General features: G+C 43.5%; 1 protein-coding gene across 2 annotated transcripts in view; it reads left to right on the forward strand.

The window, feature by feature from the left end:
- The first annotated feature begins 952 nt into the window (after window positions 1–952).
- Window positions 953–16323, forward strand: part of prkd2 (protein kinase D2) — a 39927-nt gene continuing 24556 nt past the window's right edge. For both annotated transcript variants that reach the window (XM_056441783.1, XM_056441784.1), the window contains exon 1: window positions 953–1931. In XM_056441783.1, the coding sequence (XP_056297758.1) occupies window positions 1602–1931 (330 nt within the window). In that variant the 5' untranslated portion in view covers window positions 953–1601. The remainder of the gene's footprint in view (window positions 1932–16323) is intronic.

The raw sequence follows: 16323 nt of genomic DNA on the forward strand, positions 1-16323 counted from the left end.
CAATTAAATAAATAAATGTGTCCATTTGTAAAATGGGATCAAATCTCCAGGTGAATGGGGTAACAACGCAGCCCGAGGGCCTCTTCTCTACTTTTGAATTAACTATTCGATATCCATCTACATCGAACATCGCCCTCTTGTGGTGAAAGTAGTCATTACACATAATTTGCTGCTGCTTACTTATTGTGGTCTCTTGCCTTTTTAGTTTTTAATATCATTGGAAATTGTGAGTCGGCGAGTTTCAGTAACTATCAAAGGAGGTTATAACGACTAAAGTTAATAATTAATTATTTTTTATCTGCATGTTTTACAACACAAGATACGATCAGCAGTGCAGAGTCAATCATGTTGATGATTATGGTAATAAGTTTTAACTCTGCTTCCCCATTTTATTGAAAGTTACATGAACGTTGCACGAAAACAGCTCTGAAGGGGGCGTGGCCCTATTCTGCAATCTAGCAGAGGTGTGTCTCCTAAGAATGCAACGAGGAAAGGTGCCACAGAAGGAGAACACAAGGCACACAATAGAGCCACACACAGGTACAGAAGGGAGGGAAGGTGCGCGTGGAGCTGCTCCCCCTCTGGAGGTGGAAGCGAGATCTGGACCTGGGCTCCAAGAGAGCGAGCCAACAAGACCCAATACCCCCCCCCCAAAAAAGCGAGGAAGAGAGGAAGAGGAAAAGGAATCCGGTGAGAAAGCCAAGAAGTCAAGGCGGAGGAGGCGGGGCTTAGTGAAGAGAGGCGATTGGCTCCGGGCCGCGTCAGTCAATTCACTTCCTCCCTACGAAGTGAAGGCGGAGGGGGCGGGACTTAGTGAAGAGAGGCGATTGGCTGCGGGCCGCGTCAGTCATTTCACTTCCTCCCTGCGCGGTGGGGAGCTCGCATATGAGAGGGCGGGAGGGAGGGAGGGGGGAGAGAGGGAGGCACCCTCAGACGGCTCTCGGGCTCGGAGTTGAGTTTTTTTTTTTTTTCACGAAAAAGACTGAACTGGGGCTGAAACTGAAACAGGGCAACACTCGTAAAAAAGGAGCAAGTAGTCCCTCTCGCTCTCGCTCTCCTTCATTCTCACAGTTTCCTGTTTAAGGAGGCCATTTTGTAACTCAGCCTGGAGGAGAAGAGGCACAACACAAAGTTTGTGTCATTGTTTTTTTTGTTTTTTCCCCCCCCCGTCTCTCCTCCACCGGCTGGTGAGTTTTTTTGGGACTTTCTCCCCTCTTTACACCAACTGCTCTCTAGGCGAGAGGGACGAAGGAAGGAGGACGAGTGTATGAGTGTGTCTCTCTCTCACACACACACACACACACACACACACACTGCTCATGCCTTGTCACACCGGGACAATAACAGGAGTGTGAAGAGCGCGAATGAAGTGGCAGAAAGGAGGAAAAAGAAAGAAAACACACAACTTCCTGGAGAAGGACTCCCATATCTAACGGTCGGGGGGGTGCAGTGGACACCGTCCCAGGACTCTGCTCAGCGTGTGTGTGTGTGTGTCCATGTGTCAGTGTGTGTGAGCCCCTCTCTCCTCCACTGAGACACGTTGAATGAATGTTTCTTTAAGAACTTTAAGAGCCTCGGACAGCCGCCGTACCGGACTCTGAATGGCTAACGCTAGCCCCTGTATGTCCTCCGGGGCCATGGCCCAGGTGTTCTTCCCCCCCGGGGGCTCCTCTCCACCGGGCTCGGCTGTGATGCAGCAGGGGACCCCCATATCCGTGCCCTCTGTGCCCGCTCCGGGTGGGTTCCCTCTGATGGAGCTGATCCCGGTCCAGGGTCCCGGTGGGGTGGCTGTGATACCCGCGCAGCAGCCTCCCCCGCCGGGGGTGTCCTTCATCATCCAGATCGGCCTGACCAGAGAGTCCGTCCAGATGCCCCAGAGCGCTGACCTGGCCTACGTGAAGCAAATCGCCTGCTCCATTGTGGACACCAAGGTAAGGAAGTGTGTGTGTGTGTGTGTGTGTGTGTGTGTGTGTGCGTGTGTGTACTTGTGTACTTTTCAGGTAAAACTGTGTGTGTGTGTGTGTACTTTTCAGGTAAAACTGTGTGTGTGTGTGTGTACTTTTCAGGTAAAACTGTGTGTGTACTTTTCAGGTAAAACTGTGTACTTTTCAGGTAAAACTGTGTGTGTGTGTGTACTTTTCAGGTAAAACTGTGTGTGTGTACTTTACAGGTAAAACTGTGTGTGTACTTTTCAGGTAAAACTGTGTGTGTGTGTGTGTACTTTACAGGTAAAACTGTGTGTGTGTTTGTACTTTTCTGGTAAAACTGTGTGTGTGTACTTTTCAGGTAAAACTGTGTGTGTGTGTGTACTTTACAGGTAAAACTGTGTGTGTTTGTACTTTTCTGGTAAAACTGTGTGTGTGTACTTTTCTGGTAAAACTGTGTGTGTGTGTGTGTACTTTACAGGTAAAACTGTGTGTGTGTTTGTACTTTACAGGTAAAACTGTGTGTGTGTTTGTACTTTTCTGGTAAAACTGTGTGTACTTTTCAGGTAAAACTGTGTTTGTGTGTGTGTGTGTGTGTGTGTGTACTTTTCAGGTACAACTGTGTGTGTGTGTGTGTACTTTTCACGTAAAACTGTGTGTGTGCCAGATGTGAGATGCCCAGTTGGAGTTGTGCATTTCTGTTGTCGTGTCCCACCAACACCTCTGCATACACTCTGCTCTTGTCTTGGGTACCTGGAGGGGTCCACACATGCAAGCAGACAGTGTTTCAACAGCTGTGACAGACTCCGGAGAACAAATGTATTTTGCATTTTGTTTCCTTCCCCTCGGAGTTGGACGAGAACACTTTGTCCAATCAGGCTTTTGTTGTGCCACAGTCGGGCAGTTTGATGGGGCTCTGTGTTGGAGACGGTTTCATCTCCCTGTTCATGCATGGGCCGACACGAAATGGGGAATGTAGGGCAATAATTACAGCACTTTAAATCAACTTTAAATGGACTTTATTACATGCCTAAGATGCATCAAAAGGAAGTCAGTGTCCATATCATATCCAGGACACATAGCCCCTTTGCTGTATGTATATTCAGTAACTTTCTTTATATACATACGTACTGGATAATCACAATGTGCTCCATGCCTCGCTGTGACTCGTCGTCCTCGAGGTCAAAAGTCTCTTTCACTCTCCTCCAGAGGTTTTGCATTTCATACCAAAATAAATGATCACATCAGGACAATGTTGGGCTCTTTAATGAGCGCTTCATTCAAGTACTTATTTGTTTTTTTACCAGTTACTCATAGCTTAAATTTATTGCCAAATGTAAAGCCATGTTTCTTCAACCTGTCTGAAGAATTTGAATATTTCTATAGTGTGTGTGTGTGTGTTCTCTCTCAGCAGCAAACTTAAAACGATGCAGCTGTATTTAAAATGTCGCAATCACCAATTTAACGTTCTAAAAAAAATATACATCACAGTTGATTTTAAACAAACAAGCTCATCATTCATTAAAAGTTTTAAGTCTATAAAACCACGAGGAGGGAAAACCGTCGAGACTGTGAGTTTCGCAGGTGGTGGGGCAGTTGAAAAAAACTGAGAAAAATAACGTAAAAACAAATGTGTCTTCTCCTTTAAAACTGAAAGAACTTCAAAACAAACGTGTGTGTATACAGGGTCGTGGAGGGGGGAGAAGAAGTGACATCCTCTTTGCAACAGGAAGTAAAGAGTGTTATAAGGAATGTGGTCTTTACAGTATTTAAGAAGACATTTGACCCATATTCATGTGTCGTCGAAGGAGAGGAGAACGCATGATCCTCCAGGTAGTTGGAGCGGTCTTCGTGATTTTATCGGCCAATCGGGACGCTCGGTGTTCAGATTGGCAGATTTCAACAGCCTTTTGGAAAGCAGCTTTGGAAAGCTCCCCACAATCACACATCTTCCGGGGAATTCTGGCACCGTCTCCGGCTTGTTGACCCTCTCTGCTAATCTCCTCTTGTGCACAACAATCGTAGTTTTCCTCCTCGTAGAAGTGGGTCTCCGTGCATTTTCCTTTTTAATGTAGAGGAAGCGTTCAGCTGGATCTCCATGCCGGCTGTAGCGTGGCGAGCTTCCAACTGTGTTTTCCCACATGATGGGAAATCACGTAAGAGTTGTTGTTTACCGTCATTGCGATGTAAACAACAGCAGCAGCTCTCTGGCGTCGTCTTCTTTTCTTCCTCTTTTTTTGGTGTGTGTTTCCTGACTAAACAGAAATCTCCTATGCAATGTAAGAGGTTGTTGTTGTTGTTAGAAGTTTTCAAACTGTTATGTCCGTCTTTTTCATATTCAGTCAGACTCGCATGCCTTTTTTAATTTACGTCGTCTTAAATTTCCAAAGCTTTCGTAAATGTCAGTTTTTTTCACTGATTGCCCTTTAAAAACACTATTAAAAAAGTCAAAATTAACAACCTTTTTTCAACGAGCCCGTTACCTCTGTGACCCAACAACTCCGCCACGCCACAGTAAAAGTTGTTTTTCTAAAAAGCCTCTTTGCTGTTAACACAAGGAAACAATATACTCCGTTGTAATAAGACAATAAGACGAGGAGTAGAAGTCTCCTTTGTAGGTAACGATAATAAACCAGAGAGGTCAAGGAAGCCTCTCTAACTTTAGATTCAGACTTCTTTTATGACATTTGTGTTGGTGGAAATGTTCTGGAATAGAATTAACTTCATTACACCTCTAAAAAAAGAAATAAAGGAAACTAGTGAAGCTCTGATCCATGACTACCAAGGGCAGCGACATTCCTAAACCGCTGAAGGTCATTTTAGGACAATTTGGATGAGGGTGTCACATCTTTTGTTCCGCTTGCAAGGACACGGCCCATTTTAACGTTGGTCAGCCGGGGAACTTGTTGGGATTGTGTGGTTGCCTTTGTGTGTGTGTGTGTGTGTGTGTGTGTGTGTGTGCCACACCAGCGTAGACTTGATGCTGTCTGGGGAAAAAAAGTCGGACGCATGGCAGGAAAGTCAGTGTGACATGCAGTGAGGTCGCACGGAGGGTAATTAATAAACAACCACGGCAACACAACAACAGCTACGTGCCAGCTGAGCGTCCGCCGGAGTACCACCCATCCTGACGTAACATCTCACACACACACACACACACACACACATTGGGCACCAGTTAGTGGTCTCAGATTTAGGCTTAAGACTCCCGTGTCAGCAAAATAAAGAAATTGGCCTTTTTACTTCTGGTTTGGTTCTGACTCGCAGATCCAGAACCTCACAACGGCTTTGAGGAGCCGTCTTCCAATCAAAGTATCGGCGGGTTGGATCCCGGCTCTGCCCGCCCTAGTCCATGTGTTCTTGAGCAAGGCACTTAACCCTGAGTTGCTGCCTGGTTTCCGTGTGTAATGCTTATTGTTTAACACTTTGATAAACTGGTTTTCGTATAGTAACGGCCGGGAGTCTCACTTTTATGTTAAAACTAAGTGTGTGTGTGTTTGTGTTCATGTATGTGGGTTTGTGTGTGCTCATGTTTGTGTGTGTGTTTGTATGTGCTCATGTGTGTTTGTATGTGTTTGTCTGTGTGTGTGTTCACGTATGTGTGTGTGTTTGTGTTAATGTATGTTTGTGTGTTCATGTTTGTGTGTGTGTTCACGTATGTGTGTGTGTGTGTGTTCATGTGTTTGTGTGTGTGTGTTTGTGTTAATGTATGTTTGTTTGTTCATGTATGCTTGTGTGTGTGTTCATGTATGTGTTTGTGTTAATGTATGTTTGTGTGTTCATGTATGCTTGTGTGTGTGTTCATGTATGTTTGTGTGTTCATGTATGCTTGTGTGTGTGTTCATGTGTGTCTGTGTTCACCTGTGTGTGTTTGTGTTAATGTGTGTGTTTGTGTTCATGTATGTGGAGGTTGACATGTGTACTCGCTGTGGGCGGGACGATGGATACTGATACAGCAGAGCTGCCAACTTTTCAAAAAACCTTGGAGTGAGATTTTGTTGGGGGTGACCAAAATGTTGGCGCACACGTTGGTGGCTCAAATATCAGGAAATTTGATTTAATTTGGCGTTGTACGCATGTTGTACCCATGTTGTACCCATGTTGTACCCATGTTGTACCCTGCACTCTGGCCTGGCAAAGGTCTTTTACGAGGCATCTTTGCTCCCTTAAAGAATTAAAATGTTTTTTAATAACTCTACTCTCATTTACAAAAACATGCCTAATTCTATTGCACAAATGTCCTGTCTTTATGTTAAATTCTTTAGAATACATCTTACTTGTTAGTTTTTTTTAGAGGGTCCTTTTCCTAGGCCTGTAAATAAAGTGCTACATGCTATGTGGGCAGCCTTAACAAACAATGCTCTGATGTGTTGAGCATGCAGTATACCAAGAGGTTAACAAGGTGCTCTCCTGCTGCTTGTTATGACAGCTGAGTTTACATCACCACACAAAATCACACTCACAAACACAACGAATTATTTCAAGATTTAAAGTTTAAGAGAGTGAGAACTTAATTGAACCACATGTCATTAACAGGGCTCTCAAGTTTTGAAGACAGGCAAGAGTGACATATTTATCCAGGATGCTTTATTTTCATTGGTTGCTGGATTAAATCTTACCCAGATACAACAGATACGTTTTTTTCTGATTGGCTGTTGTGTAGCCCATTTCTTTTTTTTGATTGGCTGATAAGTGGCACCTCACAGCAGAACTCCAGGGGAGCGCTTGATTCCTCCACGGTGAGGGCAGCGCGGCCAGCTCATGTTGGCGCTCTGCGGCACATTAAAACATTAAATAACCGAGAGTTTTTTCAGCGTGAGAAATACGGTGTGTGGCGGGAGTGCGGGGTAAATAAGATGTCTATGCAGCGAATAGGTTTATAGATGCGCCATCTATCGTCGCGGAGTTTGAAAAGAAACCAACGCGCCTCGGCCCAAAATCAGAATTTCTTTTGCCGTGAGAAACTGGTTGTGTGGCGTGAGAGCGTGTGAAAACATGCACAAGCGTGTCACACGGCGAAACCGTGAGAGTTGGTAGCTCTGGATACAGTTTTGTTGTGTTTATTTATTTAAATGCTAAATAAAAAGTTTTTTAAAAACAGCCTAATCCAACCAAGCAGGATACAATCGGAGGTGTTTTTCGTTGAGCGCTCCAGACGGAGCAGGTGGTCTCCATTTTGGTTCCTCGTCCGTCCCTGAGACTCGAGCAAGACGAACAAATCTGAAAAAGTACCTTCATGCCGGAGCCCCTCGAATCCACAACTCCTTCCAGCTTTTAGGTGGGACATTTGGACAATGGGCAGCTTGTCCTGGTCTGGCTAACTGAGTGCGACACGTGTGTGTGTGTGTGTGTGTGTGTGTGCACACGCATGAATGCCTACACTGGGTGTATTTAGAGGGGTTTTGAAGGGCAGTCTGGTACCCCACACCCCCGCCCACAGTCGTCTCTCCCATCCCAGAAAGGGTGAGTCACCGGTTCTGTTTATTCACGGGCTCCCTCCTTGTGTTCCATTGACACGTTTTTCCATTCACTTCATTTGTGGAGGAGCACACACACACACACACACACTCTTTCTCCCCTGGATTTCAACTTCCAACGCTTCACCCAGTCGATGGCCGTCCCATCGGTCTTGAGCGTTGAGCCAAGTCTCTCAGGGCAGGAATCCAAAATCCAACTGTTACAATTTTGTATTCGCGGTATCTCGAGCCCACGCCGCCCACACCTTCCTAAAACCTTCCTTCTCTGTATACCTGGTAATTGTGCTCGCCAAAAAAACCATTTAGCTGCCCCCCCCCCCTTTCTCCTCCTAGCTGGAACAAGCGGTCATAGTGTGGCTCTGGAAACCAGAAGTCTGTCTCCATTCAACCGTGATGCGGCCCTGATGTATTTGCTCTGTTGTCGGGCAGGCCTCGCTGACCTCCCCCCCCCCGGCACTATTTCCTTTTCCTCATTGTACCTCCGTGTTCCACCATCCTACACAGCGGTGTTATTCTAATACTTAAAACTCTTAATTATTCATCACATTCTTGTGAGGCGTGGTCTGAAAATATAGTCTTGTTTGTTTATATTGGTTATTTTCCAGCTGTGTAAGTAATGTTGGAATGCATTCAAGAGAAATCCACTTCGCCAACAGAGGACATCTCTCCTCCTCTCCTATAAAAAGCCCGTAACGTCTTTCCCCTCTGCCGGTGGCAGGACTTCCTCCTTCTCTTCCTCCTGTTGTGCCTCTTCCCTTCGCTACTTTCTCTTCAGATGCTTTATTTCCTCTCCTTTATCCTCTTATCTCCGGTCCCCTTCTCGTCCACTTCCTGCGTCCTCTTCCGCCTCATCACATCCCACCTCCCTCCCCGTTCGTCCACTTTCCTCACTCCTGACACCTCCCCCTCTCAGTCTCACCTTCTTTTCTCTTTTTCTTCTCCTTTTCGGTCGTTTAACCCTTTGAACACACGTTTAAGTCGGTGGAGAAATCCTCCCTCGCCTGGTTATGCGAGGCAGGACGATACCGGTTTGGAGGACGCATTCTTTCTACCAAGTGATGAGTCAGAAATCCTGCACGCCCATTTGTGCAAGCGGTTACTTCAGCAACAATGAATTATGTTTTTTTTAAATTTTTTTACAGTGAATATTAGACAATGGTGACGGGTTAAGCCGGGCCTTTTAAATAACTAAGTTATAGTATAAATAATCAACTTTTTGGTCTGATTTCCAATTCTGCTCAAACAGTTTCTGTTCTTTCAACACTAAAGAACTCGTTTTATTCTGTCACCAAGGAGAGGCCATTTGAGTTGACACCAGTCAGTGTGTTTTCAATAAGTGTGTGTGTGTGTGTGTGTGTGTCAACATGTGAGAACTTGCTGAGTCCTCTGCGGTCGCATTACTTGATAGTTTGACGACTCCGGGAGGAATTACGACACATTCAGCCGCCGCCGAGCATCGAACATTCAGCAATCAACTGGCACCTCTAGCTTCATATAAATTCTGCTGAATTTTGATTTTTGTATATTTTGCTGATCAAACTAAACTAAATATATTTTTGGTTATTGTATCTTTTTGATCGACGCTCTGATTCTGTCAACTAATGTGAAATATATGAGAATAGAAGTGTATTTTGTTCTTTAGTTGGATCATGAACACACACACACACACACACACACACACACACACACAGTTGTTGCCGAGAGCCCTGGCCATTGTTTCCACCTCCGTTTTGGAAGGGTCCGTTTCTTTATCTCCCTCCCTTGAGAAGCAGTTTGGCCCTGGGAATGGGATCATACACACCACCTCCTGTTTACCTCACTCTCCTGCACATGTATTCTACACACACACACACACACGCATTGTAAAGTAACTAGTCGGCCCTGATGCTCCAGATAAAGGCCTGACAGGCGAGGTAAACTGTGTGTGGAAACGACGCGGTTCCACGCACATTGTCTCTGTAGGTGAGCACACACACTTAATTTGCTCTGACCTACAGCGACGTCCTCGGGCCGGTGCGCCGATCGCACGTCACGAGTTTATTTTATTTATTTATTTTGTGGTCCTGCTGCTCGGGATTATTAAAAAGCCTTCCGCGTGTTTCCGGAGCTACCGGGCAAATACTCTCTGCCTATCAACCCAAACCTTTTGTCCGTCAATGAATAAACGACCGGCAATTAGCGAGACGCCGGCAGGTGGAGACGTCCGAGTGTCAAAGAGCGCACGTCATTGGATGATGGAGTGAAGATAACGCGACCAATCGCAGCAGCTCCGAATCTCACAGAGGAAATCGTGTTTATTTAAAAAAAGAAAAGAAGAGTAAACCCACAGCGACATGTGTCACTTCTGCTTAGCCACACCGCTCCACCTCTCCTCTCTGTGCTCCACCTCCTCTTTTTGCGACTATTTGCACGGTAGCGGGACCGCTTTGCATGGCCGACCGCGCCAGGTGTCTCCCGGCGATAATCGGCGGGCAGCGCGGGAAGCTTCGTCCACACGGAGACAGTTTGGTTATTCAAAGCACACACACACACACTGCTGGCCATGGCACCGGGCCACGGGGATGTATACCGGAGAGTCAGGGAAAGAAAGGTGGGGATGGTGGATGGAGAGATGGAAGGTGTTGAGTCTTGAGCAGCGGCTGAGATCTTGATCTTGATGCAACATTCAATATTTAATTTGCTATTTGTGCCTAAAACAACAGTCCAGACGCAGTGGAAATGTAGTGCAGGGCTCAACAGTTTAGAAATAACACTATAATAAGAAAGAGATCATATAAAAGAATACACTCTACAGAAGGTGGTGCTATATGTAAAAGAACAAGAAAGATGCTCGTATGTACCCGAGATGATGATTGTCTGAAAAAGTCGTTCTGTTTGGTTATTTTAACTTATAACACACCGAGTTCACCGCCGAACTGGGGGCTTTTTTTAAACTAAAAAAAGAAGTCGATTGAGAGAGAGAGAAGAACACGCTCATCGTACGGACTTAAAACAAAATGAAAAAACCCTTGTTTGGTCAAACTTCTTTAAAATAGAAAAAAAAGAAAGCAAAAACGGTAATTATTTCTCAAAACTGTCCTTTTGTAAACACAGTTGACATTATTTTGGAGACTGACTTCCAGTTCGCCAGTTACACTTTTTTTTCTTCGCAGCTCTTCCTCAGCGATACTGAGACTCGAACTCGAACCTATTTAAATCTCACTCGCCATTTTTCGTTATTTCGGTACGCGCAGCGGCGCCCGATGTGAGCGGGACCGGGCGGAGAGGACTCTCGGCCCGTCTTTAGACCGCAGCGGCTCGACCGATGGAAAACCGCGTCATCTGGACGTTGCAGACGGAACGAGATGCGTTCCAAACGGCGCTTTTTAACTTTTACTTTCAGCACATGCTGCAGCTGCCCCTTTACAAGGATGCGTTCATTCGGGACGCACGACTTCGTCATAGCGGCAGCTCAACCTTTGGGTCTCCTGAGCATGCCGGCTCGCAGTCTGCAACATTTAGTATTTCAGAAATGTGGACGGATTTCGTCAGTTCCTGCTTTTTCGATGCAGATGTAAACTCATCTACGGGCTCCACGGCGTTTAATTAAACGATGTATTTACAGCATCATAACCTTCGCATTTATTTGTATGCGTGTTACTCGCATAACTCAAAAAGTATTAAACCGAATCGCATGAAATTTGTTGGGATGATTGGTTATTATCCGGGGACCATTTGATTAGATTTTGGGAACGATCGGGTCAAAGGTCAAGGTCATGAAAAGGTCAACATCTTCTTTTTACCATAGCACGGTCAATTTTTATCCAATTGGCATGCAACTAATGCCAACATGTTCATAATTCAATGCCCAATCTTGTGATATGCGAAGGTATGCGCTCTATCGAGTGCCCGTATTTTTTTTACTTCGAAGTGGTAGCATGAAAACGGGGCCCGAGGGTGTATTTGTGATTTTAGGGCGATGCCAATCTTTTATTGGACTTGACTTTTGTGTGTGTGTGTGTGTGTGTGTGGAGCACTCTTGGTGTGTTATCTTTAGGTAGATGTGACAATCTATCAGAGAAATAGATTATTATTATTATTAACCTTGGCACGAAAATAATGAAGGGCAGAGCAAAGAGCTGATCAGTGAGGTTTTGACTCCTATATTTGAATACAGTCTCGTGATGTATAACTCCTGGAAGATGCCAGGCCTCTGAAGCACCTGCATTAGTTTACATTAGTCATTCTCAGTTTATGTAATTTGATTGTTGGTGTTGCATTTTGATGCGAAGGCCCGTTAATGATTGGTAAGCAGTCAGAACTTAGGCCGCACCCCTTTCCTAATTTCAACATGATTGTCACTGCGAATTACATAATCATTTCTATTGTGGAGGCAGTAATTAAAGAAAAACTTCACCCTTAAAAGGGACTTTTTGTCTATCAATCACTCGTGTTTTAAGTTCTTGAAGAAAACGTTGCTTTTTATGCATGCCACTATGGTGAGTCAAAAAATGGAGTAAATCATTAAGTTGTAATAGTTTATTTAGATTTTGCACATAACAAAATTATAACATTCATTATAACTAGTGCTGTGAAAAATAACGCGTTAACTCAGTTAATTCAATTACAGGTTTAACTAGTTTTTTTTTTTTTACGCATTTAACGCATGCGCAGAATGAGCTTCCAATACACCACTTCAATCTGAACTCTGTCCGCTCTCATGCAGACGGTCTGTTCATCGGTAATGATCCTTCCGCAGGTTCACCTCCGGAAACCTTGTTACGACTTTTACTTCCTGTAGATCAGGGTCTCAACACGTCGATCGCGACCTGCCAGTCGATCGCGGCGTAGTGTCGGTAGATCGCATGACATTAAAGAGATTGGCCCGCCCCCTGACATGTTCTCTAGAGCACGTCTTTGTTCTTTTATTAAACTAAATGTCTGTTGTTGATCGTATCTCCACAGCAGCATGTCATCTCTGTCTCTACGCGTTGCGTTAACACTTATCGATCTCCGTCTCGCACCACAGAGCTCCGTGCGCGCATCGGGACCGAGCAAAAAAAAGTCACTTGTCAAACTGTCCACCTGTCCGTGTCGGTGAGGTTTCAGCTTTGCAGCGGTGTCCCCGCCGTCCCTTTCATCACGGCCCAGTTCATGAAGAAAACCCACACAGTCAGTTTGCCTCAGCAGCTGCTAGAGGAAGACTAGAGGCCTTTAGATTGTATCATGGTGGAGTTAATGGTTGACAAACAAGAGAAACATGTTCTGTTTAACCCTCCTGTTACCTTTACATTTACTCACATATTTTACCCTCGCGGTCAATTTGACCCCAGCAATTAAAACCTCCAGAAAATTATTAGAATTAATATTGCTTCCCAAGTTTAAGTGTGAGGTACTTTATGTTTGTTTGTTGACTACCTAAATAGCCCTTTAAATAAAAAAAGTTGATATTTCTTATATGTTTGACACAGTGAAAACAGCCTGGGGTCAAATTGACCCCAAAGAACACCGACATTAAACATTGAATGGGGTCAAATTGACCCGAAAGGTAACAGGAGGGTTAAACATTCTGTTTAGGATGAAGATGTATTAATGTTCCATATGGAAGAAAACTGCTAAATAACTGCTGAGTTGCAGCACCATTGTATAGAAGAATGTATAAATGTATATATCCGTCTTTTGTCATAAATCTCTATTTTCTCACAAAATATACCGAGAATATCGGTAATATGTGATTAATCATGATTAATCCACAAAAACCTGTGATTAACCCGATTAAAATTTTTAATCGTTTCACAGCCCTAATTATAACATAAGATATTACAATAGGAAATATTAGGGAGAATATTATTATGACTGTATTATGAGTTTATTGTAGAGCATTAGGGAAATACACTGTTTACTGTATTGATTGTATGATGATAAAATGTGAATGGCAAGAGGTACTGTTTATATGTATGTTGCATGGGAATGAATGTAAGTTAGTATTTCAGAAATGTTGAAGCCCGTGACGTTATTTTAACCCCGAAAGTAACATACTAGACTTTTATTGTGAAGGGGCTTTTTTTTTAGAAGTCTGACTGGAAGTGACCTTGTGACCCGGGGTCGTGACGTTTGACCTTTCCATATGAAACTAGAACGGGCACTCGGTAGAGCGCATACTTTCGCATATCACAAGATTGGGCATTGAATTATGAACATGTTGGCATTAGTTGCATGCCAATTGGATACAAATTGACTGCTATGGTAAAAAATAAGATTTTGACCTTTTCATGACCTTGACCTTGACATTTAACCCAATCGATCCCAAAATCTAATCAAATGGTCCCCGGATAATAACCAATCATCCCACCAAATTTCATGCGATTCGGTTTAATACTTTTTGAAGTATGCGAATAACACGCACGCACGCATACAAATACACGGCGATCAAAACATAACCGTCCGCATTTTCAATGCGAAGGTAAACAACCATTTACAGACTCGCACAAATCCTGCAGTAGGATCCAAGTCTCATTTATCCAGGCGTATGCATATAGTACATCCCAAACATGTGACATTTGGCTAAAAACTCTTTTTAATAGGAAAAATCTTTAATAGTTTTTTGCAAAAACGTGTCTGGGAAGTATCAAGTACACGACAATGAGTTGTGTAAGAGCTTGGAAACAGACGCTGGTAGAGTGGTATGATTTTACCTGGTTCACATTTTCTACACAAACTCAAGGGAACAAGTCGTTAGTCATGGATGTAGGACTGGGCATTTCAAGGCTGAGGCGTTCCCGTTGAGGCACACGCAACAACTGGCCGAGCTAATTTTCTGATATTGGATCTAAAAATTCTTAAAATTCCATGAGCAACAAGTTAGGCATTGAGAAGTCAAACTTTTTAAAAAGACAAAGTTTAACCGCAGTGAAAGTTAGTGAAGTGAGAACAGAGAATGCTCGATGGAAAGGAATGATGGAAACTATTTGGGAATTCATGACAGTAATGAAGGACCTGCTTTCCCGTATTATTCTTAGGGTTAGACTTCTTTACTTTAGTGCACCGGCAAAAACAATTGATCTATTGTATCTTCACTGTTTACAGTATTTTATTTTGATTTTCTCCTTTTGACTTTTTGGAAACTAACTGAATTTTTTTATTTTTTATACTTTAATTTAAAGAAGCCTAATATATCATGTAAGTAAATATGTATGTCCCTTATTGCTCAGCAGCCATACTTAAGGTATGCAATGCTCGCTCACAGCCTTTACTTTGGGTGGTATATAATGTGAATAATGCATCGTTGTATTAGTTTCCAAGTATTTTCTAGAATAAAAGACTTGTCACCCTTCCATCCCACCATCAAACTGCCTTTTTTAAATTCACTAATAATTATGAAATGGTGCAACAAAGCCTTAAAAGAATCTCATAAAATGTGTTGGGAGTTTTGGAAATATATATTTTTTTACTCGTGCTGCTTTTTAACTTCTTGCCACAAAATGAATACAACGTTGAGTTTAAAAAAATAAAACCCGTAATAGACTATCGTGCTGTGGAAATCCGATAAAGTAGCATACGCATCAGCGTTCTCATTTTATTGCTCGTTTAGTTCCCCGCCGTCTCTTCTTCTCTCACGAAGGTCTGTTTTGTGTCCCTCCTCCTCGTCATGAATCAATGACTTGTTCCCGGAGTGGATTGAATCCAAGGTTCCTCTCGGCTCACCTGCTCGGAGCGAGCCGAGGAAACACGGCGAGGTGGGCGAGGATGGGTGGGGGCTGACGGAGACGCGGAGCCAACAACGGCCGGCTCAGGACGGCCGTGCATGTCTCCTTTATCCTCAGACCCCTCTCTCATGCCGGGTCACGGCTCTCATGTTACCTCACCGTCCTCCTGGATGCTCGGAGCAGAAAGAGTCTTTGTCCCTTTTGCTCCTGCTTGAGCTACACACACACACACACATATGCACACGCACACTTGGCGTCGTTCTTTTCTATGAACCTTGTCCATGTCAATCAACTATGCTTAATTTATATCTCCTTTTGCTTTAATTCTCTCTGAATTGGATCTGTGTGGTCTTTACTCAGTTTGTTGTGTGAAGCAAAAACAATATGGGATTAATTTTTTTTGTTTGAACCTTTGACCCGTTTTCTTTTTATTCATGCAGGATTCAACGGTTCCTTGTGTTACACAGAAACATGTCAAATGTGCCATGTGTTTGTTTTAATATAGTGTGTGTGCATTTCAATGTGTATTGAACCCAGGCTGTTTGTAGTTCTTGGGCTCATGCACTTGCTGTTTTTACTCCACTGTAAAATTATAATATTTCTGGGTTTTTATGTGGAACTCCATTCCTGTATGCACACTGTGGCTGTTGCACGCCGTCGTGTATGGTTGGGATCAAGTCCTTTTTAAATATCATGTTGTGCTTATGTTAGACTGGGATTTACCAGTGTCACAGGTTCACACAGACATCTCTGGTATGTGGAAACTAGGTCAGGAATGTAAACCTGACGCACACACACACACTTTTACACACCAACCAATACAAAATGCAAACACACGTTATTTTATATATATATTTATTTATTTGTATATATATGTATATACATTTATTTATACATGTGTATACATATTTATTTATTTATATATACATATTTATTTATTTATATAAATATATTTATATGAATAAATAAATATATCTATGAATAAATATATAGTTATATTATATATATATATGCAGACTTGTATGTTCGAAAGCCGCACAGACCCGAACGCTGCCACGAGTAAAGTGTGCTTCACTCCTTGGAACAGTCCCTCCTGTGTCTCTTGTTCTAACTCACACGGGCTGACAACATTTTTCAACTAGGGCCGCAGTTGACATCTTCCCAGTCTCCCCCCCCCCCACCACCTCAGACCGACACTCTGGACCACAGTATCGACCGGATGAATGATCTGACTCC

This window comes from Pseudoliparis swirei, chromosome 20 (assembly GCF_029220125.1).
Source record: "Pseudoliparis swirei isolate HS2019 ecotype Mariana Trench chromosome 20, NWPU_hadal_v1, whole genome shotgun sequence".
NCBI classification, from domain to species: Eukaryota; Metazoa; Chordata; class Actinopteri; order Perciformes; family Liparidae; genus Pseudoliparis; species Pseudoliparis swirei.